Source organism: Doryrhamphus excisus, chromosome 22, assembly GCF_030265055.1.
Source record: "Doryrhamphus excisus isolate RoL2022-K1 chromosome 22, RoL_Dexc_1.0, whole genome shotgun sequence".
NCBI lineage: Eukaryota > Metazoa > Chordata > Actinopteri > Syngnathiformes > Syngnathidae > Doryrhamphus > Doryrhamphus excisus.
In genome coordinates, this window is record NC_080487.1 from 9,016,937 (window position 1) to 9,039,554 (window position 22,618).

The 22,618-nt window shown below is 42.8% G+C and overlaps 3 protein-coding genes across 5 annotated transcripts; all 3 read left to right on the top strand.

The window, feature by feature from the left end:
- The first annotated feature begins 840 nt into the window (after positions 1 to 840).
- LOC131109836 (putative protein MSS51 homolog, mitochondrial) lies at positions 841 to 11,925 on the top strand. 2 transcript variants are annotated; one of them, XM_058062224.1, is made up of 8 exons: positions 841 to 1,315; positions 3,195 to 3,355; positions 3,429 to 3,578; positions 6,489 to 6,613; positions 6,680 to 7,246; positions 9,881 to 9,974; positions 10,034 to 11,193; positions 11,737 to 11,925. In XM_058062224.1, exons 2-7 carry the CDS (start codon positions 3,198 to 3,200, stop codon positions 10,230 to 10,232), a joined length of 1,293 nt encoding a protein of 430 aa, XP_057918207.1. In that variant the 5' UTR covers positions 841 to 1,315; positions 3,195 to 3,197; the 3' UTR covers positions 10,233 to 11,193; positions 11,737 to 11,925. The 2 variants fall into 2 exon arrangements, with proteins under 2 accessions (XP_057918207.1, XP_057918208.1); XM_058062225.1 differs by lacking the exon at positions 841 to 1,315 and having other exon boundaries at positions 2,924 to 3,355.
- On the top strand, positions 11,305 to 13,705 carry LOC131109837 (putative protein MSS51 homolog, mitochondrial). Of its 2 annotated transcripts, none has more exons than XM_058062227.1 (6): positions 11,305 to 11,657; positions 11,784 to 11,933; positions 12,011 to 12,135; positions 12,230 to 12,793; positions 12,957 to 13,050; positions 13,144 to 13,705. In XM_058062227.1, the coding sequence occupies exons 1-6, from the start codon at positions 11,509 to 11,511 to the stop codon at positions 13,346 to 13,348; spliced, it is 1,287 nt and encodes a 428-aa protein (XP_057918210.1). In that variant the 5' UTR covers positions 11,305 to 11,508; the 3' UTR covers positions 13,349 to 13,705. The 2 variants fall into 2 exon arrangements, with proteins under 2 accessions (XP_057918210.1, XP_057918211.1); XM_058062228.1 differs by having other exon boundaries at positions 12,233 to 12,793.
- Positions 13,706 to 13,844: 139 nt separating this feature from the next.
- cog7 (component of oligomeric golgi complex 7) lies at positions 13,845 to 22,294 on the top strand. Its single transcript, XM_058062223.1, has 17 exons — positions 13,845 to 14,289; positions 14,380 to 14,528; positions 16,067 to 16,183; positions 16,251 to 16,419; positions 16,501 to 16,583; positions 17,480 to 17,602; positions 17,671 to 17,869; positions 17,951 to 18,078; positions 18,219 to 18,373; positions 18,450 to 18,566; positions 19,790 to 19,855; positions 19,944 to 20,130; positions 20,203 to 20,343; positions 20,427 to 20,510; positions 20,823 to 20,937; positions 21,011 to 21,154; positions 21,596 to 22,294. Exons 1-17 carry the CDS (start codon positions 14,124 to 14,126, stop codon positions 21,760 to 21,762), a joined length of 2,310 nt encoding a protein of 769 aa, XP_057918206.1. The 5' UTR covers positions 13,845 to 14,123; the 3' UTR covers positions 21,763 to 22,294.
- Positions 22,295 to 22,618: the final 324 nt, after the last annotated feature.

Below are 22,618 nucleotides of genomic sequence, written 5' to 3' on the forward strand. Positions count from 1 at the left end.
TGGCTGGCCACCAGTCCAGGGTGTACCCCGCCTCTTGCCCGAAGACAGCCGGGATAGGCTCCAGCACCCACCGCGACCCTCGTGAGGAAAAAGGGGTAGAAAATGAATGAATGATGCAATTAAACATGATGCAAATAAGTAAAGTGAAAAAATGTAATTCAGTATGGTCCTACAAAAAGGATTTGGCTTTATTCCTTCTAGGCACTTGGCAGTAGTCAGCTGGGATAGGCTCCAGCATACCCCCTGTGGACCATAGTGAGGATAAGCGGCATAGAAAATTGATAATACATTTTATTTGTATATACTGACATTGTATATAATACATGTATTATATACATGTATATAATACTCAAAGACGCTTTACAGAAAAATGGAGTTGAATAAATGCAAGTGAACAGTAAAAGATACATTAAAATACAACATTTATTTGTTTATACACAGCTAAAACATGAGTAAAAGCGGGGCTCAGCAGTCAGGTATAAAAAGTTAGACATTAAAGAAAGATTTAAACAGGTGGGTTTTTAGTTGTTTTTTGAAACTGGGAAGGTCAGGGCAAGCACGGAGTGAATGGGGCAAAGAGTTCCAGAGGGTGGGAGCAGCGATGGAGAAGGCTCTGTCACCTTTTAGTGTAAACGACACTAAAAACAGAAACAAATAACATTATAAACTTCACCAAAAACATAATAAAATACAATAAATAACTAACAACTCGAATACTGTCAAAAGACAAGAAAGAAAAAAACAAACATCAGAATTACAGACATCAGCGAAAGCACCATCCCCTCTTTGAGACAGTCAGCAACAGCTGATCAGCTGACCTGAGTGAGCGGGAAGCTTGTAGCAAATTTGTCCATTTCACTTCTTTCACATGTTCCTTATTGGGATGTATGTTGTAGATAAAATGTCAACATTTGTATTCATTTTAGACATCGACATTTCCCTTTTTTGGGACATTTTGGCTCAATTTTAGACATTTCTCTTATCGACAACAAAAAGCCCCCCCTCCCTCTTTTTAAATCTCCTTCTCCCAAATCTCCCCCTCCTTCTGTAATCCATCTCTCCTTTCTAAAAATGTCCTTCTGTCCTACTTTCGAGTCTTTTCCAGCTCCCTGTCTCTCCACTCTGCCCATCTCCCCACCCCTAAACCTCAGCTACACCAGCAGTCCAGTCCCCCCAAGGGGACATTTGTTCCAGAACCCGGAGGCTTCATAAGAGGATGACACCCCCGCATAAGGAGCCGTCAATCACCTCAATCCTAAACCAAGAAGCAAGCAAAGACAGCCAGTAGGAAGTTCTTTTTACTCGGAACCAAAAGGTAGGGGCTATCTGCTGGTGTGTTGTGTGTGGTAGGACGTATCTGGGACTGCACAGGCACCGCTGAAAATGTGATAATGTTTGGGTTAAATAGTACAAGGACTGCTGTTCTGGAGATATGGAGCATTTTAATTAGATAGAGGCTGGGTTTTCTACTCTAATTCTGTGGTCAAAGCATGCTTGAAAATTCTTTTTTTTTTTTTTTTTTTACCGTAATACCGTAAATTCACCTGGCATTTTAGCCGAGTGGTTAGCATGGAGGACACACAGGGCGTGGGTGCGATTCTCCGCTTGGGCATCTTTATGTGGAGTTTTTCCATGTTGTCCCTATGCGTAGTCCGGTTTCCTCCCACATTCCAAAAACATGCTAGGTTAATTAGCAACTCCAAATTGTCCGTAGGTATGAATGTGAGTGTGAATGGTTGTTTGTCTATATGTGCCCTGTGATTGGCTGGCTGGCGACTAGTCCAGGGTGTACCCTGCCTTGCCCGAAGACAGCTGGGATTGGCTCCAGCACCCCCCCCCCCCCCCCCCCCCCCCGCGACTCTCATGAGGATAAGCGGTAGAAAATGAATGAATGAATGTAAAATTTACAGGGCTGCACGGTCGTCAAGTAGTTAGCATGCAGGCCCCACAGCTCGTAGACCCTAGTGTGTGTAGCATGTTCTCCCCGTGCATGCGTGGGTTTTCTCCGGGTACTCCGGTTTCCTCCCACATTCCAAAAACATGCTAGGTTAATTGGCGACTCCAAATTGTCCATAGGTATGAATGTGAGTGTGAATGGTTGTTTGTCTATATGTGCCCTGTGATTGGCTGGCCACCAGTCCAGGGTGTACCCCACCTCTCGCCTGAAGTCAGCTGGGATAGGCTCCAGCCTGTGATAGGCTCCAGCATACCGTAAGTGAGACCCTAGTGAGGATAAGCGGTATAGAAAATAGATGGATTGGATGCTATAGTAATCTCAACATGCAGTGTAAATCCACCCCCTAGTGGCTGTTAGCAGCAGTGCATGACCTCACAGCAATCTGAATGGATGCTTTCTCAGTGTCGTTATATTGATTGCTGAAAAGTATAAACATTTGGAACTGAATAGTGTGTGGAAAATAAATTTGTTGACAAAATGACTGCTTTTATATTAGAATGTAATTTATTTATCCTACGTCAATTATTCTTTTATTGTGTTATTATTAGCATAATAATAATACTAAACAAAATATAAACTATAACATTTTGCAATGCAATAGCAAGTGATTGATATATAACAATACATATTAAAATACTGATAAAATTAACTAATTGTACTTAATATTACTTTTTAAGGCTGCACGGCTGATGAGTGGTTAGAACGCAGGCCTCACAGCTAGGAGACCTGAGTTCAATTCCACCCTCGGCCATCTCTGTGTGGAGTTTGCTTGCATGTTCTCCCCGTGCATGCGTGGGTTTTCTCCGGGTACTCCGGTTTCCTCCCACATTCCAAAAACATGCTAGGTTAATTGGCGACTCCAAATTGTCCGTAGGTATGAATGTGAGTGTGAATGGTTGTTTGTCTATATGTGCCCTGTGATTGGCTGGCCACCAGTCCAGGGTGTACCCCGCCTTTCGCCCGAAGACAGCTGGGATAGACTCCAGCACCCCCGCGACCCTCGTGAGGATAAGCGGTACAGAAAATTAATGAAAAAATGAATTACTTTTTAAACTAGTGTAAATATCTATTATTATAAATGTTTTATCATTGTCATATTTTTATATTTAGATTTGTATCATTGTCAATGTTTTTTTATTAAAAATCAAAATTATTTTTTAAATTTTAAATGTTAATTTTTAATTTTTTTTTTATTGGACTTTACTTGCTTCCTTTCTTCATTCCCTAATCATCTCAGACCATGGCATCACACATCCCAGCTCTCCCACAGTCCTACACTCCAGGCACTGACAGCGTCTTCTCTGACCAGTCTGGCTTCTACTCCCTGGACTCTAATGTTCCTGGTCTCTCCAAAGTCATCCTCAACAATCTCAACCTGACTGACTATGGACAGTACAGGTAAAAATAACAACAGGCCACCAAATGCCACCTCAGATTAACTCAAAATGAACCGCATGTCATCTCTGAATAGGGCTGCCCTGGATGGACAGACTAAAGGAATCGCCTTCCGTAACTACAAGGAGATGTTCCAGAAGATGGAGGATACCTTCAAGTTCTGCACCGGCTGCAACAAACTTCAGGAACATCTGACCGAGGGTCAGATCCTGAAGCGATGTGTCAAGTGAGTCCAATAAATGCGGGGATGCATTAACACTGATTAGCAGCGAGCGTCAAGTGAAACCAGGGCTGAGCTCTGCTGTGACATTGCTGTCCATGAGAGGACACGGTGGAAGATATCCAGGTGTAAATATAGCTAAGACCCTCTGACTGTGACTCATCTCTGAGGAACTCTCCAGCCTATAAAACAAACTTATGGACACTTTTAATGTCAAAACATCCCATCATATACTTCACAGCCTACTTTTATGACAGGGTTTTAAACAAACAATATGCGATAAGCTGATTGCTATTAAAAAAACAGCATCACAACCGTTGTGATGGCCTATAATGTTGGTGGACCAGCCAGGACACATCTCATTTGTGTTGATGTTAATGTTACAGAGTTGTGCGCATATAGTCTTTGTATATAATGACATTACACACAAAATATCACATAATGTACATCAGAATATGTATAACAGCCTGTTCTTTATTATATGAATTTAAAGTTACAATATGTAATAATTGGATTTCAGCATGGGAGTATTCTAAAAATGTTCAATGGTACACTACCTGGTAGAATGAACAACAACAATGCCATTGTCATGGAAAAACGATGGGTCGCCTATAATGTTGGTGGACCAGCCAGTAGGCCTCATTTGTGCTGATGTTAATTTTACGAAGTTGTGCGCATATAGTCTATGTATATAATAATATAATAATACAATGATATTACACACGAAATATCGCATAATGTACATCAGAGGTTATATAACAGCCTGCTCTTTATTATATGGATTTAAAGTTACAATACGTAATAATTGGATTTTAGCAGAGGAGTATTCTAAAAATGTCCGATGGTACACTACCTGGTAGAATGAACAACAACAATGCCATTGTCATGGAAAAACGAAGGGTCGCCTATAATATTGGTGGACCAGCCAGGACACATCTCATCAGTGGCGGTTTTGACATTGAATCACGCCCTGGGCTGATCGACGTTGTGGCTGGTTTCTCCTCTTCTTTCTTAATTGCGCAACTTTTTTCCTGTTGTGTTAGCATTAGCATGAAAGCTAATGTGTTGCATGCATACAGACTTAAATTAACAGCAATGTTTATATTTTGTGACACAATGTCACAAGTGACTTATGTTTGTGTTCCCCTTCAGTTACTGATCAAATAACACATCACCACATCAACTTCTGTTGGTAATTGGAAAAGCTGTCCCAAATGAATTTGTTTTTAGAGTGGCATGTGAAGCCCCCCAAAAGCCTCACACACACACACACTAAAAATTCTCAGCTGCCTCTGCCTCTCTCAATAGTACTTACTCAGAGCAGCTGATGTTTTATCACAGATTAGACAGCATGTAATTACATTCCTTGTCTGTCACTGCCAAAAGTGACTTTTTTTTTTTACCTTACTAAAGTTAATATACATTTGCACATAAAGCCACTTTCCCAGGCTTACAATTTGAATTAGAATGTGTACAGTAAAGGAAGGATGCAAAAAGAATATGCTTTCCTGTCAGACTGCGTATCCCACCCATGATGTCATCTTGTGTGGAGTGAGAAGGTGACGGACAAGGTCAGCAGGATGCTATTTATCTCCTCCATGTCAGTATAGTGTGATATATGTAGTGTGTAAGGGATGTGAGGCAACCGCATAGGATTGTATTGCAGTTGGCCAAGTCACTGCAATACATTCATTCATTCATTTTCTACCGCTTTTCCTCACAATGGTCGCGGGGGTTGCTGGAGCCTATCCCAGCTGTCTTCGGGCGCGAGGCGGGGTACACCCTTAGAGTTGTTGATGTTATTTATAGTATTTTATTATGTTTTTGGTGAAGTTTATAATGTTATTTGTTTCTGTTTTTAGTGTCGTTTATTAATTTTATTATCACTATGGTCCACAGGGGGTATGCTAGAGCCTATCCCAGCAAACTACTGCCAAGTGCCTAGAAGGAATAAAGCCAAATCCTTTTTGTAGGACCATACTGAATTACATTTTTACCTTTGCTTATTTACATCATGTTGAATTGCATCATTCATTCATTCATTTTCTACTGCTTATCCTCACAAGGGTCGCGGTGGGTGCTGGAGCCTATCCCAACTGTCTTCGGACAAGAGGCGGGGTACACCCTGGACTGGTGGCCAGCCAATCACAGGGCACATATAGACAAACAACCATTCACGCTCACATTCATACCTATGGACAATTTGGAGTCGCCAATTAACCTAGCATGTTTTTGGAATGTGGGAGGAAACCGGAGTACCCGGAGGAAACCCACGCATGCACGGGGAGAACATGCAAACTCCACACAGAGATGGCAGAGGGTGGAATCGAACTCAGGTCTCCTGCGCGCTAACCACTTTACCGCCGTGCAGCCCCATTCACACATTTTCATTGATTAATTCATTCATTTTCTGCCGCTTATCCTCACAAGCGTCACGGGGGTGCTGGAGCCTATCCCAGCTGTCTTCGGACAAGAGGCGGGGTACACCCTGGACTGGTTGCCAGCCAATCACAGGGCACATATAGACAAACAACCATTCACACTCACATTCATACCTATGGACAATTTGGAGTCGCCAATTAACCTAGCATGTTTTTGGAATGTGGGAGGAAACCGGAGTACCCGGAGAAAACTCACACATTCACGGGGAGAACATGCAAACTCCACACAGAGATGACCGAGGGTGGAATTGAACCCTGGTCTCCTAGCTGTGAGGTCTGTGCGCTAACCACTTGTCCGCCGTGCAGCCCCACTGCAATACAATGTTCAGTAATTTGGAGGTGAATTAGGTACACATGTACAAGCTAATGAGAGCCAATGGTGAGCATTCCCAGTAAGATGAAGTGAATAAAAATGTTTATAATTGTGGTGTGTACTCATGGTAAACCACTTTTAATATCCCTTGTACCCTGACAGGTGTTTAAATGTGTACTACTGCACCAAAGACTGCCAGGTAAACAACTGGCCTCAGCATAAAAAGGTATGCAAGACGTTGCGTCTCGTGGCCATCGACAGACTGGTGGAGTGGCTGATGTTCACCGGTGAGTAGCAAAGAGGAGACAACATGGGGAGGATCGCTGTGCTAGCAAACATTATCATCCGTACAGGAGATCTTCCACTTGGGACTGAAAAGTGGTCCAAGCCTGCTGCAGAGGTAAAAACCTGGCAGGACTGGCTACCCCTGCAAGAGGACTACCTCACGCCCCGCCTGGACGCCATCTTGACATGCGCTAACATGGAAGCCCTCTGGAAGAACGCCAGCAGGCCCCGACCAGAGGACGCCGACTTGCGTCAGTCCGTGTGGCGAATTCAGAGCGAATTCCTCTCCCGCGTCCTCGCAGTGGGTGTCGCTGTGCAGCACTACAATCTAGACCCTTACGTTAAACCGCTCACGATTCACATAGTTGGGGCATCCCATAATGAGACCATGGGAGCCAGACTGACGGACTACGACGAGCTCAGCAACATGTTCCCTGGACATCAGGGCATGGAGGTGGTCATGGTGGGACCGGAGGTAGTGGAGGGACCCATAATGAGGCCTCCACTCACAGCATTTGGGCCCAAGCAGAGGGTCTACATCAGCGCCTATAAGGGACTCTACCATCAGTTCTGGGAGGAACTGGTGGAGAAAGAGGAAGCCTCCAAACCAGACCTGGTGGTCGGGTTTCATCCTGGTATGTGAATGCATTTTAAGGTTGGGGTTTGCTCATGTAAGGTGATGGGGGATGTTTTCAGCTTCCAGGAATTGCGTACAGGTCCATGCGACATGGGGCCGTGGAATATCATGCAGCAACAAGAGGTGATGCTTGGGGATGAACGTCACAATGAATGGGGTTACAGTATGGGCAGGCACATACGTTATGGACAACAAACAATGGGGCTCTATCATGCAGGCCATTGTCTTTCTTACTGTGGAGTCCTGAACACTGACCTTTACTGAGGCAAGTGAGACCTGCAGTTCTTTGGATGTTGTTGTGGGGTCTTTTGTGACCTCTTGGATGAGTCGTTGCTGCTCTTTTGGGGTCATTTTGGTTGGCCAGCCACTACTGGGAAGGTTCACCACGGTTCCTTGTTTTCGCCATTTGTGGATAATGCTCTCACTGTGGTTAGCTGGAGTCCCAAAGCTTTAGAAATGGCTTTATAACCTTTTCCAGGTGTCATCAAAAATATGCAATAATGACCAAGTTTGTTATTCATTCATTCATTTTCTACCGCTTATCCTCAACAGGGTCGCGGGGGGTGCTGGACACTATCCCAGCTGTCTTCGGGCGAGAGGCGGGGTACACCCTGGACTGGTGGCCAGCCAATCACAGGGCACATATAGACAAACAACCATTCACACTCACATTCATACCTATGGACAATTTGGAGTCGCCAATTAACCTAGCATGTTTTTGGAATGTGGGAGGAAACCGGAGTACCCGGAGAAAACCCACGCATGCACGGGGAGAACATGCAAACTCCACACAGAGATGGCCGAGGGTGGAATCGAACTCGGATCTCCGAGCTATGAGGCCTACGCGCTAACCACTTGAATAACGTGCAGCCCAAGATTATTATTATTATTATGAAAACAAAATGGCAAAATCAGACTAACAAAAATTGGGTCTGTCAAATGATTACAAACTTCAATTAGATTAATCACATTTTAATCATGCCACTTGCGGCATAAGGCCCACAAGCTGACCTTCTGAAATTTAGCTCCCCTGCATGATGTCATGTATACAAAACCATAATTATTTACCAGTGCCATGGAGCTAATGTGTGTCGGATGACACAGGTTCCTCTATGGAGGCTCACAGAGTGCCAGCTCATTAATGCAGCACTATAAACTCACACGCATTCCACGCTATGCCTGCCGTTCTGTGACCCTTTAACCTGCCAAGCAGCAGTAAAGCTCCCTACAGGCCGCACCCGTAAACCCCCCACCCTGTGGCTCACTTATCACCATGAGCTAAATATACTGTACATACAGAACTCTATCATGCAGGGAGAAAACTGCTTGAGTGCCTGGCTTCTGGAGACGCATGAAGCATGACCAGGCAGATAAATGCTACAGGAATGGATTGTTATGATAGGACATTTAAATTTTTAAAACATGAATAGATAAACAAAAATATATGAAATAAGACGTACCGAAAAAGGCCACAAGGACTACATGCTGTACTTAATTCATTCATTCATTTTCTACCACTTATCCTCATGAGGATCACAGGGGTGCTGGAGCCTATCCCAGCTGTCTTTGGGCGAGAGGCAGGTTACACCCTGGACTGGTGGCCAGCCAATCACAGGGCACATATAGACAAACAACCATTCACACTCACATTCATACCTATGGACAATTTGGAGTCGCCAATTAACCTAGCATGTTTTTGGAATGTGGGAGGAAACCGGAGTACCCAGAGAAAACCCACGCATGCACGGGGAGAACATGCAAACTCCACACAGAGATGATCGAGGGTGGAATTGAACCCTGGTCTCCTAGCTGTGAGGTCTGCGCGCTAACCACACGAAATTCATGACTAAAACTATATAAAAGAACACAGTCTAGGCCATGTGCAAGCACTAAAATGCAATATTTTGACATGAATTCCAAGTATTTTAGGCTGAAGGCGTCACTTTTTGTACCAGACTTAGCTAAACGCCGTTTCATTTGCCCTAATTGTATCAGAGAATCTCTAAAAGCTATTTCTCCAATCTTCACTTGCATAAAGTCCACATTCTTTTTAGTGCTGCACAATTTTGGTGATGAAGAGCCAGAATGCAGCACTTTATCTCCTGAAGGTTTAAAACATTAAATCCTTGTTTAATGTTTTATCTTGATGAGAAGCACTAACCTCGAGTGAGGCGGAACAGCTGAAGCTTAAATGAATTCATAGCTTGCTCTCGCTATGCACAGTTATGCTTTGACGCCATTCAATATGAGCCGATGTCCTCCAAAAACCGTGAGGTTGTTATTGATCAACGAAGAGCCCACTCAAGGACGGAACAGTGAGGGATTTAAAGTATCTGATTTCCGAGCTCAGATGACTGGGTGAAGGGCGAGCTATTCATACTGCGCAATAAATCACAGTCAGGGCTGAAGTGACAAGTGGCGACTAATGCGAGTGCAGGATTATAGGTTAGGTTGAAACCGGACTGCGGGTCTCACTTGTCAACATGTCAGTGTCAGGAGGCCACCGTGGAATTTCAGTTAGTACGGTCATCCTAATGAAATGTCGCCTTATTGTTATTGTGTATATAAATGACACCATGCTCAGGATGATTTATGCAAATTCTGTTTTGAGTTCATTAATCATCATTTGCAGGTTTCCACGCCAACCAAGGTCTGGTGGAAGGTTGGCTCCCCACTCTTCTGCTGCTTCGAGACTACAACATCCCAGCCTTCTTCACTATGTACAGGTCAGTCATACGAAAATAGTACTTTTGGAAGTAAATCTTATTCTGTTCTTTTCCAACAGTGACATGGAGCTAAAGTACTCGCTGCAGATCCTCCTTGAGTTAGAGATGCACATTAGGGACAGCGGAGCCAACCCATTCACATCACAGAAACCAGAACAGGTTCAGGCCTGTCCCAACAAGCCACCCGTGTATTGCAATTCTCACTACGTCGCTTTCCAGGGACTGTTCCCGCAAGAAGACCTTGAGGAGACCAACTAAAAGATAGACTTTGTTTAACACGGGCGATGCTTCATGAACGTGACTTTTTTTGTTGCATTTTATTGAATTCAGACACCAGGGGACTTCTCTTTTTTTTCTGTCATGCCCCACCAAGGGACAGGATTTTTTTTTCACGCTGCCCTGATTTCAAATACTAGAGAAACTGATAATATGTAAATATTCATTTATCTGTACTGTACAGACTGAATTTGAAACTGAAACCATGAAAATGCATCAAAATGGAGAGCATACAATTGTTTTCAAGAGTCAAATTGTATGTTGAGTACTACATATTTGTACCTGCCAGGTCTGCACTAAAATGAAAAGCCTCTCATCAACTGCTTGGGAAGCAATGCATCAGATACATGCATGGCATGGGTGTGCCTATGCAACAAGACCAAAATGACTGTAATCAGGTTTTAGACTACTTAACAGAACATATAAATAGATTATACATTTATTATTACATAAGCACATGTATTAGTTTTCCCCAGTGTGTGTTGCATTTTTGTGGTCAAGCGTGTGCAGACTAAATACAGCTACTGTAGATCAGGTGTACATAGTGGTCAGCAAATGGTTGTCTTGTAGTTTTTCTTAAAGATGTTAATGCAACACTGGCCTCTAGTGGTGACAATATGTTAAAACATCCAAGTCGTTAGCCTCAAAACTGATCAGTGTCAAATGCAATCAAATAAATACGTATTTGTGACTGATTGTGGAAGGGTATTGTTAACTGTTTTTTTTTCAATAATTATTTTTTATTTTAAAGAAATTACCGTATGACGTCAATGTATATTTGTAGCACGAGAGGTCCAGAATAGTTTGGAGTCCTTTCTCGAAAGAAGAGAACAGGTGTTAATAGGCAGGTCTGGGAGAAGCTCTGCCCCGAGTGGTTGAATGAGAAGTAAAATAAACAACAACACCACTTCTGACGAAGCTCCAAAATGACGGAAAATGTGCGGTAAGTTTGACCAAATGGCTATTTTGTAATTTTTAAATATACAAAGTAACGCGCATGCGCAGCTGTCAGATCGTGAGGCGACTCATGACACTGCATGCTAACAGCTAGCCTCGCTTGAAGTCAGATCTCAATGTCACTGTTTTATAGCCTGAAAAGTAGTGAAAAGGCACTTTTTAGAACATCTCATAATATAGTTTGTAGTTGATTTGTCCACCCTCTACATTAGACCCTCCAGTCTCAGGCTAATAATAGCACAAATATCAGTGGGAAAGTAGTAACCAACATAAAGCACAAAACCAGCAGGGTAGAGAACCTATGACTTTGATGGCGGCCATGTTTTTTTTAACCAATCTTGCTTACATTTTACAGACATGTGCATTTACATGTGCTAGCCATTTCCCTAATGATGTACGCCAAGTTGTGTACCAAACTGTGGTGATTCAGCTCAACACCTTAAAGTTACAGTGGGTGTTTGTCAAATAAATACTGTAAAATATTCATACATGTGCATGTTTTATCAAGTATTCACCCTTTTGTTTGCAGCTGTTCAGGAGTAGAAGACACAAACAAATATGCATATCTCTTTCCAGAGAGCCTCCACAGCCCAAAGGTAACACCACGGCCTTCCGTACCCAAAAGGAGATGTTTGAAATAATGGAGGACTCTTTTAAAGTGTGTGCACACTGTGAGAAGAAGTCACATCACTTATCAAACCCACAAAGCCTGAAGCGTTGTTCCAGGTAGACTACAACCACCTGTTATCTGCCATTTGCAGCCAATTTTGTTACAACCAAGCTTATTTTTGTCTTTTGTGCAGATGTCTTAATGTGTATTACTGCAGCAAGGAGTGTCAAAAGGAAGACTGGGGCAAACATAAAAAATTCTGCTCACAGCTGCGTCTTGTTGCCATCGACAGAGTGGTGGAATGGCTTATTTTCAAAGGTGTTAACTACTAGAAAATACTAGAAACATATATATACAGTATATGTACAGTGTATATAGCTGTATTGGGCTGATTTTTTCAATTTCCCAACAGAAGATCTTCCCTTCCCTACAGAGAAATGGTCAAAGCCTCAGTCAGATATCAAAAACTGGGATGACTGGCTCGCCATGCAAGGCGATCTCACCGCTCGCCTCCATCCCATTTTGACTGGAGTGAACATGAAGAACATGTGGGCCGATGCTGGCAGACCTCAACCTGAAGACGACCTCTTGAAGCAGTCACTGTGGAGGGTTTGCAGCGAGTTCTTCTCCAGGCCTCTAACCATAGCCTGGGGTTTTCGACTGTTCGGCTTGAACCCTTATTCCAAACCTCTCACCATCCACTTGGTGGGAGCCGGACAAAGTGAGACGCTAGCAGCAAAGGTGACGGACTACGACGAGCTGAACAAGATGTATCCAGAACATCAGGGTATAGAGATTGTTATGGTGGGACCGGAGCTGGTGAACGGACCTATAATGAGGCCTCCACTCAGGGCGTTTGGGCCCAAGCAGAGGGTTTATATCAGCGCTTATAAGGGCCTCTACCATCAGTTCTGGGAGGAGGTTGTTGAAAAGGAGGAAGCATCCAAACCAGACCTGGTGGTCGGATTTCATCCTGGTGAGAACATTTTCCACATTGCTCCATTGTAGCAACAAAAGGTTCTGGTTGCTCAGTACAATAAGGCTAAGTTCACAATAAGTCAGCATAATCAGTAATGACGTGGTGATATATTAACCTTGTCATACTGATGTTGTTTTAATATTATTTTTATTTTGTTAAGGGTTTGATGCCAGTCAGGGTTTGGAGCAAGGCTGGCTTCCAACACTACTTCTTCTCAGGGATTATGAGATTCCTTCTCTTTTTACTTCTCTGAGGTGAGAGTTTGCAACAATAGTTTTTTGTCTTATCACCAAAGTGCTGTTTTCTTTCTGACATGTATTTTGTGACCCTTTTGTCTTCATCCACAGTGAGACAGAGATGACTTATTCGCTGCAGATCCTGCTGGAGTTGGAAATGGACGTGAAGGGAAGTGGAGAGAACCCCTTTCCCTCACTCAAACCAGAAGTGGTTGGCTCATCCCCAAATAAGCCACCAGTTTTCTGTAACTCGCATTACTTTTGTTTTCAAGGTCTGCTAGAGAATGTTGAGTTTGAAGAACCAGATGAGGCCTGAGTGATGTTAGGCGGGCATGGATGTTGTCTATACAGTTGCCCACACATTAAGAAAATGAAGATTGATGTTTATGCAGAAGAAAACAAGTTGATACTTTTATTACTCCCATCAAAATGCGCATTTCATGTATTTTTTCTTACTTTCTTGTTTAAAACTCATGACATCATTCATATGGAGTGGCAAGTCTGTTCTGTGCCATAAATAAATAAATACTAGTTAAATATAATCATCTTTCTGGCATTGGCAACAGGTCTCGGACAGTTAATCCCGTGCCTGTTTCTCGTCGGGCATATTTCGCTATTGCGGTGGTGCCAGATGCAAGTTGTTTCTATTCGACTGAAAGATTTTTAGTCTAACTCAAAAATGATTCACTCAAATAAGAATAAATATATATATTTTTTTGTCTGAAATTGTTCCATGATCTTGTTCTATAATGGGTACGAGTTGGGTCTGTTTGCCTCTACGCACTTGTTTTGAGGGGGAAAGTAAACAGAACACACAAACCGGAAGTTGTTGTCATTTCCCACTTCTCTTCCAAAGCGTTTATTTTCTTGTCTGATAAACCTAAGCGTTTGAAATCAACTCTGGAGGAAGCCGTCGCATTATTGGAACTATATTTAGTTGTAATGATTATCTCATTTTCCTGGGCTATTTATTTTATATTCGTGTCGAAGCCGTTGTTTGGGAAAAGCTAGCGAGCTAACAAGTGTTAGCCATGGGTCGATGACGTTAAAGTAAATTTCCTGACGTGGATTGAATCGTCTGGAAACCGCAGATGGATTTCTCAAAGTTCCTGGACGATGATTTTGATGTGAAAGACTGGGTGAACGGCGCCTTCAAGGTGGTGCGGAAGGATGCACCGGGGAAGGCGGACACGCACGCTGCGACGCTGGTTATGAAGCTGCAGTTATTCATCCAAGAAGTAAACAATTCTATAGAGGGTCAGTTGTTCAATTAAACAATGTTTAGTTTTAACAGTACATAACGTTGTTTCAAATAATACTCACTGGATGGCTGTTTATTTGATGCAGAGACGAGTAATCAGGCCCTGCAGAACATGCCCAGAGTGCTTCGAGAAGTGGAGGCATTGAAGCAAGAGGCGTCTTTCCTTAAAGAGCAAATGGTTCTGGTCAAAGAGGACATTAAGAAGTTTGAGCAGGACACAGTGCAATCCATGCAGGTATTGTCGGAACAGGGTGACATTCATTCATTCATTTTCTACCGCTTTTTCCTCACGAGGGTCGCGGGGGGGTGGGGTGCTGGAGCCTATCCCAGCTGTCTTCGGGCGAGAGGCGGGGTACACCCTGGACTGGTGGCCAGCCAATCACAGGGCACATATAGACAAACAACCATTCACACTCACATTCATACCTATGGACAATTTGGAGTCGCTAATTAACCTAGCATGTTTTTGGAATGTGGGAGGAAACCGGAGTACCCGGAGAAAACCCACGCATGCACGGGGAGAACATGCAAACTCCACACAGAGATGCCCGAGGGTGGAATTGAACCCTGGTCTCCTAGCTTTGAGGTCTGCGCGCTAACCACTAGACAGGGTGACATATATACGTATATAAGTAGACTTAAGAAGTGAAATTGGCATAACTTAAATTTACTGAAGTGGTCCTTTTGGCATTGTTAGGTTGAGGAAATGCTTAATTTCAATCAGTGTGTATTAGGGATCGACCAATATTTTTTTCCGGGCCGATACTGATTTTTTCCCATCACCCTTAACCGATATTTGTGGCCGATACTGCTTTTGCTTTTCTCCCTCAATTTACATGACAAAATGAAAATGATAACAAATATTACAGGTCTCAAGTTTAAACAAATATTTATTGAAATGTAAACAAAGAACACAGTAGGATTCAGCTTTCTGAAACACACAATTAAACGGCATTATCAACTTTAAAGGAATAAATATTCAACCATGTGCAAAACATTTCTGTTGTAGTTTTAAGTTTTATCTAGCATCGATGTGATGACACTGACACAATTTAGTAAGAAATATAAAACATTTCTCTCATCATTAAAGTTTGTGTTTTGCACGTTAAAGACCTCTGATAGCAGACACGGCTGCTCCAATTCGTTTTGTGTGTGTGTGCGCGTGCTCAGAGAGAGTGCACACACATAACATGACACGCAACTCCTACAAACACCAAGGTTGCCATTAAAGCGGTGTTGGTAACAGCTGTACATATTAGCCTCCAACTACATCAACAGCTCCCTAATTCCAACAGTAGGCACTTTTAAAGATGAAGCATTCAGCAGCATTCCTGGTTTTCAGACCCACAAACTAAACTATATTTTCAAGAACGTATATTGCATGTACTTGGCGTTCATGTTTCCTATTTCAAAGCAGGTGGCAATATTTCAACTAAGTTTAACTATTAGAGGCTAATTAAAAGTTGAAAAAGTACCTTTGTTGTGATTCACCACTGTTGCAGTGGGGAGGGGTACCGCGACTGCGTGTGTTGCAGGGTCTTCCGGCAACACAAAGCTGCCTGGTGCATGTCTGTCTGTAAATCATGCGGCAGAAAAATACATCGGCGAACCCACGCATGTATCGGTCGATACCGATTAAAGTAAAGAACGCAAATATCGGCCCGATATATCGGCCGGCCGATGTATCGGTCGATCCTTAGTGTGTATACCTCAAAATATCTATGAACCAAGTTGTATGTTAAAGAAACAATTAAAGGCTGTTGTGGATGCTAGGTTCTGGTGCAGATTGATCAAGTGAAGAGTCGCATGCAGTTGGCAGCAGAGGCGCTACAAGAGGCTGATAAATGGGCTACACTAAGCACGGACATCGAGGAAACCTTCAAGACACAGGTACAATCACGTGTTCCTTATTTATGCTCTCTGTTCACTCATAACTAAGAAGAACGCACACTTTCAGGATCTTGCAGCCATCTCATCCAAGCTGACCAGCATGCAGAACAGCTTGGCCATGTTGGTGGACACGCCAGACTACTCAGAAAAGTGTGTTCATCTTGAGGCTCTGAAAAACAGACTAGAAGCCCTGGCCAGCCCACAAATCGTGTCCGCATTTAATTCCATGTCTGTAGGTAAGTGGAGGTTTGTCCAACTGCTACATATTTGTGATATTTTTGTCTAACATTGGTGGTTGATTCACTTTTCCTTTACAGAGCAAGCCAAGCTATTTGCTAAAGTCTTCTCAGAAATTGATAGAATGCCGCAGCTCCTTGCATACTACTACAAGTGTCATAAAGTGAGTATACATATTAAAGAGAAATAACAATATAAGAAACTTTATGAACCTTCCCAACCATTATTTCAAGGTTTAATAACCTACTTGTTTTGGCCTCAGTCTCCTCCTGCTGCTGTTGTTCTCCATCAGATTCTTTTGTAAGAAAGTCCAGGATGACATTTTGTTGCATTTGACTTTTCCATACTGGTATTGCAGCATTTAAATGGTCCTGGCGTACTGTGTGGTGTAGCAGAAGGCTCAGTATTTCCTGTAGGAATAACATATAGTATGCATGATTGATGGGCTAAAACTATGAACTCTTTGTAAATATAATAATAATAGTAATATTGTGCCCAAAACAGATTTTGTTGCATTTTCCTGGTTTCAGTTTCAAGTTCTGTACAGTAAAGATAAATTCATAAATATCAGTTTCTGTAATATTTCAAATCGGGGGGCAGGTGGGACAACACTTGATTCTCGTAATGGCCAAGACCTAGCTCAGTCATATTTTATTAATTTGCTATGACACATGTGTGGTAACCTGAGTGGTTAGCGTGCAGGAGACCCGAGTTCGATTCCACCCTCGGCCATCTCTGTGTGGAGTTTGCATGTTCTCCCCGTGCATGCGTGGGTTTTCTCCAGGTACTCTGGTTTCCTCCCACATTCCAAAAACATGCTAGGTTAATTGGCGACTCCAAATTGTACATAGGTATGAATGTGAGTGTGAATGGTTGTTTGTCTATATGTGCCCTGTGATTGGCTGGCCACCAGTCCAGGGTGTACCCCGCCTCTCGCCCGAAGACAGCTGGGATAGGCTCCAGCATACCTGCGATCCTCGTAGGATAAGCAGTATAAAATGAATGAATGAACATGTGTGAATGTTCTGCATATAAACGGCTATAATGTGACTTCTTCAGGGGCAGCTTGTGACTATATGGCAGGATCTTTCCCAGAGCGAGCTCAGCCTGAATCAGCAACTATCCGAATTCTACGACACCTTACTCTCCACATGGCACACTCAGCTCCAGTGGTGCAGCCAGGTAGAAAAAAAGTCTCAAATGTTACATCATTAATATACTGAAGATGCATTAATAATATTCACCTCCAGGTGTTCAAGAACCCGTATGAGGTAGTGACAGTGCTGCTGATTCAGACTCTGGGTGCCTTGGTTCCCTCCATCCCCGTGTGCCTGAGTGCAGCCATGGAGCGGGCGGCCCAAGAGCAGTGCCTTAACGCCCTGCTGGAGCTTCACCACACCACGCTCACCTTGGGACACAACTTGGAAGCCGCCATGATGCCACACCTCGGTCTGTTGTGACACTAGTGAATGGATTATGTAAATGAGTGTGGTAAATTTTAGCGGTGATTCTCTCTGTTTTGTTTCTTAGGTGAGAATAACCTCCTTAAGGTGAATGAGCTCGTGTGTGTGCTGTATGACCCCTATAAGTCTTATCAGCTCCAGTATGGAGAACTGGAGGAAACACACCTCCTCATCCAGATCAGTGCTGTTCCTTTGGTAAGATATGGTAAACACACATCTTATACACCATATATACAGATAGATATTTTCACCACAGCTAGCACTGCCTCCAGCATAGACATGGCACCTTTTCTTTCCTCTTTTATCACACCTTTCACTCTCTTGTCCACCTTCAGGAGCACGGTGAGGTCATTGATTGCGTGGAGGAGCTGAACCTCTCAGTCGGGAAGCTGTTTGGACTGGCAAGTGCAGCCGTGGACCGCTATGTGAAGCTCACAGATGGACTAGGCGTGGTTGGCCTCCTCAAGGCTCTCAAAGCACTCTTCACCAAGTAAATGTCCTTACACGCATACTCAATTGATCCTTGTGCATGCATGCTAGTAGTGTTGTTGTTGTTTTACTTTCAGGTATGTGTCAGACTTCTCGACTACACTGCAGTCCATCAGGAAGAAGTGCAAACTGGAGGACACGCCCACTTCTTCCGTGTTCCAAGAGGACTGGACAGCTTTCCAGAACTCTGTCAGGTTTGTGACTAGGGGTGTAAGAAAATATTGTTTCGGCGATATATCGCAATACTTCGTTCCACAATACTGTATCGATATTAAAAAGTATGATATGGATATTTTTAGGCATTTATCATAGACTATATGGTATTTATTGAAGTACAGACACGGCAAAGGTTCATTTCTGATTTGAATTTAAACCTCCGATTGTTAGGTGGCAGCACTTACGTAGTCAATTAGGCAAGGACGTTGAACGAGATTGACGAGTGAAACGTCCGCACACATAAACACAGTTCAACATGGCAGAATGCCAGCACATAACAGCGGCCCCTGTGGCGTACAAGGCAAGTGTGGACACATTTTGGATTTCTACACAAAGTAGGGTGTGCAGAAATTGACAAAACCCATGCTGTTTGTAAAATGTGTCGTACCCAAATAAAGTATTCGGGAAACACAACATCTGCGAGACACCATGAGGACCTGCCGCTAACAAGCAATGCGAAGGTCCTTTTGTACACTACAAAAGTAGTACTGTGATATTGCAGGTATTTTATTTTTCACTATCACTTTATTTATCACTATTTTGTTAAATAATGGTTATTTCAAGCATCCTAAAAGGACTTTTTACTGATGTTGGTTACTTTGTTCCACAAAAATACTGTTCTGATGGTGGATAGGTTAGGGACTGTATACTCTGCATTTTTTCACAGCTAATAGAATGTGAAAATTTGAGCAGGATCTTGAGACATAATTTAATTTATTTGTTTTTTATGTTTTTTTTTTGTAAATTTAAAGCTGGATGTTAAAGCTTTATTTATCTAAATGCTACACTTGAAGTTTTTACAGAGGGAAGTTTGTGATACAGCATAACATACTGTTCTAATGGAATAAAAATGTGTTTAGTTATTGCATATTGCTGGTGTAATTCAGTTTTTCCAGGAAATAATCTTTAACTACAAGAAAAACAAAAATATCGCTTTGTTAACAGTATCGTGATATATCGTATCGTGAGCCTAGTATTATCGTGATACATCACCAGATTCTTACCAATACACACACATATTTGTGACTTTTGTACTGGTGTGGATACGCCTGCTCTCCTCCCTGCTTTGCTGCACTCTTTGTGGAAGACCAAATGCTGTGTTATATTCAGGGTGGTCTTGTATTCAGGTCAATACGGAACACTCATTTCTATATTTTGCCAGCATTCCACATGATTCAGTCTGTCACATTGCGCTTTACAGAATCATCGCCACATGTGGGGAGTTGCTGAGACAATGTGGCGCCTTCGAGCAGCAGCTGTCAAACAAGTAAGTGAGCTAATGTTTTCCTGAAATCATTCATCCTCTGGCGTAGATGAAGCAATGCTGTAATTCACTGTCATGAATCTTCCTGCAGGATCATGGCCACGGCAGGTAAGTACCTGTCGGAGTCATATAGCCCCCGCAGCCTGGCGGGCATCCAGGAAGCGAGTGCAGCTGAGAGGAAGGTTGCCACCCAAAATCCCTGGCAGGAGTATAACTATCTCCAGAGGGGCAGCATGGCGGAGTACAGCTGTCTCATGGAAGTGCTTTACTCGCTGAAGGTGTGACAGGACGGTCACCAAGGCTGTGATAGTCTGCAAATGTGATCCTATATGTGTCTGGTTGTGTTGCAGGAGAAGGGCGCTGGCAACTCCAACCTGTTAACTGAGCCAAGAGGGGCGCTAACCCGACTCAATCAGCAGGCTCAACAGCTGGCGTTTGACTCTGTCTTTCTACAGATTAAACACCAGCTCTCCCCCGTCGCCAAGATGGAGGTGAGCCTCTGCTAAATCGGGCACATGCAAGCTTGTGTATTTTTGAGTAATCTAATTTACTGTACTATTGTGTTCATGCACAGAGTCAAGACTCACCTGGTTTAGGAGAGAGCTATGCTGAAGACCTGCCTACATTCAGCTTGTCACCACAGGAGTACATCACAAATGTTAGATTTGTTTTTTTTAAGTTAATTTAGCAGTTTACTTAAAGGACATCTATTATGCTCATTTTTTGGCCCTTTGTATTGAGTTGTGGACTCCTACATAGCAGCTACACACGATAAACCGCACAGAAAGCTTTCTAGATGTTGCTTTCGCAACTCTAGACATCAGTGGGCTTGTAATTTGCACCTCACTCCCTGCATGCACACTTTATAATGCTACACAAGCTAGCTCTACACAATAGAGCAGTTTGAGGAAAGGCGGGAATGAACTTTGTTTCCAGATGGCTTCAACTACACAATGTTGTCCTGTTCCAGATAGGTCAGTACCTGATGTCTCTGCCGCTCCATTTGGAACCCTTCGTGACACAAGAGGATCCAGCATTAGAGTTGGCATTGCATGCTGGGAAGTTACCCTTTCCTCCAGAGCAAGGTTATTGAATCCCTTCTCCTGGGGTTTATCCACATATTCTTCTTCTCTTCATGACTTTCAAATTCTGCCTCAGGTGATGACCTTCCTGAACTGGACAACATAGCGGACTACTGGCTGGGCTCCATCGCTCGGGCAACCATGCGGAAGTACTGTGACGCCATCCTGCTCATTCCTCAGCTCAGCACACATTCCACCAAACAGCTGGCCACAGATATTGGTAAGTACGCTTGGATGCTTTTACCACAACATGACGATAAACATATTACATATTACATATACATATTACAGCTAAAGATGAGTGAAGCAGCATTTACACTTGCACACATTTTTCCTCCAAATTGGCTTGCAATTTGCCATAGCAATATTTGTCATTTATGTATTTATTATAGACGAGTTACAGTGCATAAATTATGCACTACCATGAAATTATGTGCCACAAATTTGTAACATTTAAAATATTTCTATCCGCCGCGCACGCAAAATTCCATACAAATGCCGTGACAAAGTGCATGCAAGTGTGAACAAGGCTTTCTTCAAAATCAATAGCTCCCTCTGGTGGATTATTTTATTATAACACAATTTACCTTTTCCCACACTTACCAGTTGACATCATTCTAAAATGTATAACATGTTTGTGATTTTTGTTTGTGCTGCTCAGACTATTTGAGCAACGTGATGGATGCTCTCGGCCTGCAGCCCTCTCGTACACTACAGCAGATTCTCACCCTGCTGAGGGCCAAACCAGAAGACTACAGACAAACCTCCAAACAGTTACCTCGGCGTCTGGTGTCTACCATAGCAACCCTCCGCTCCATTGACTACTAAAAAAACAGCCTTTTTTCCACCCCCATCTCCCTTTCTTTACCTATGTCTATTGAGGTGACGGTTTGTATACCAATTCGCAATATTGTGCTCCATACTACAACAGGAAGCAACATGGTCATGACTAGACTTTTTGGCTTTGCTACTTTCCGAGATCAGGGTACATGTAACAGCATTGAATTACTTCTCATGCTAATGATTTGTAACGTAAACAGCATAGTTGCGTGTGGACATTTCCAATATTTTTAAATATGCTGTAAATGTGTACATAAAGCATTTACACAATATTTTGTTGTCCTAATGTTATTGAGGTATTTTAATCCAGTTGGGTAAGGGTTTGTTAATGACATCAGATTGTCTCCGGTTCAGTTCAAAACATGGAGTGACTTGGAACAGTTTGCAAAAAAAACAGCCTTTGCCGAGTGTGTTTTGCAGGAAAAAAAAGTTAAAACAGCAGTGCTCTCGTGTCGTTTGGAAGGTCTTTGACTACGTCCTGAAGAATGTCTGTCACAAAGATGATCTTTGACCTCCCTTTGTACAGTAGGTCCTTAAAAATAGCAGAGTGTTCCTGTAGGCTACTGTTTTTAAGGATGCTAATCAAAGATTGTTAATATGACAGGAGCACACAGGCTTTTTCAGTAGTCCGTAGCGGAGTGCTCTTGTCATTGAAAGGATCTCTGAATAGCAAACATATTGCATGTTTGACTTTCTTGTGTATGACTTTATGACTGTATTAGCCATTTGGTGGGGTTAAAATGTAGTTACATGGCAGAGCCTTGCACTGATGTGACAGAGATTAAGGATCCTATGGTAATGGTTTTATTTCATTTGAACATGCATCAGATTACAATTGAGTGCA

What these genes read in the sequence shown, in the direction of transcription:
- LOC131109836 (XM_058062224.1), top strand. Translation starts at nt 3,198, where the DNA reads ATGGCATCACACATCCCAGCTCTCCCACAGTCCTACACTCCAGGCACT. An exon ending in GGAGTGGCTGATGTTCACCG is followed by an intron (nt 6,614 to 6,679) that starts GTGAGTAGCAAA and finishes TCATCCGTACAG; the next exon opens with GAGATCTTCCACTTGGGACT. An exon ending in GCCTTCTTCACTATGTACAG is followed by an intron (nt 9,975 to 10,033) that starts GTCAGTCATACG and finishes CTTTTCCAACAG; the next exon opens with TGACATGGAGCTAAAGTACT.
- LOC131109837 (XM_058062227.1), top strand. Translation starts at nt 11,509, where the DNA reads ATGACTTTGATGGCGGCCATGTTTTTTTTAACCAATCTTGCTTACATT. An exon ending in GGAATGGCTTATTTTCAAAG is followed by an intron (nt 12,136 to 12,229) that starts GTGTTAACTACT and finishes ATTTCCCAACAG; the next exon opens with AAGATCTTCCCTTCCCTACA. An exon ending in TCTCTTTTTACTTCTCTGAG is followed by an intron (nt 13,051 to 13,143) that starts GTGAGAGTTTGC and finishes CTTCATCCACAG; the next exon opens with TGAGACAGAGATGACTTATT.
- cog7 (XM_058062223.1), top strand. Translation starts at nt 14,124, where the DNA reads ATGGATTTCTCAAAGTTCCTGGACGATGATTTTGATGTGAAAGACTGG. An exon ending in ATTTAATTCCATGTCTGTAG is followed by an intron (nt 16,420 to 16,500) that starts GTAAGTGGAGGT and finishes TTTCCTTTACAG; the next exon opens with AGCAAGCCAAGCTATTTGCT. An exon ending in CGCCATGATGCCACACCTCG is followed by an intron (nt 17,870 to 17,950) that starts GTCTGTTGTGAC and finishes TTTGTTTCTTAG; the next exon opens with GTGAGAATAACCTCCTTAAG.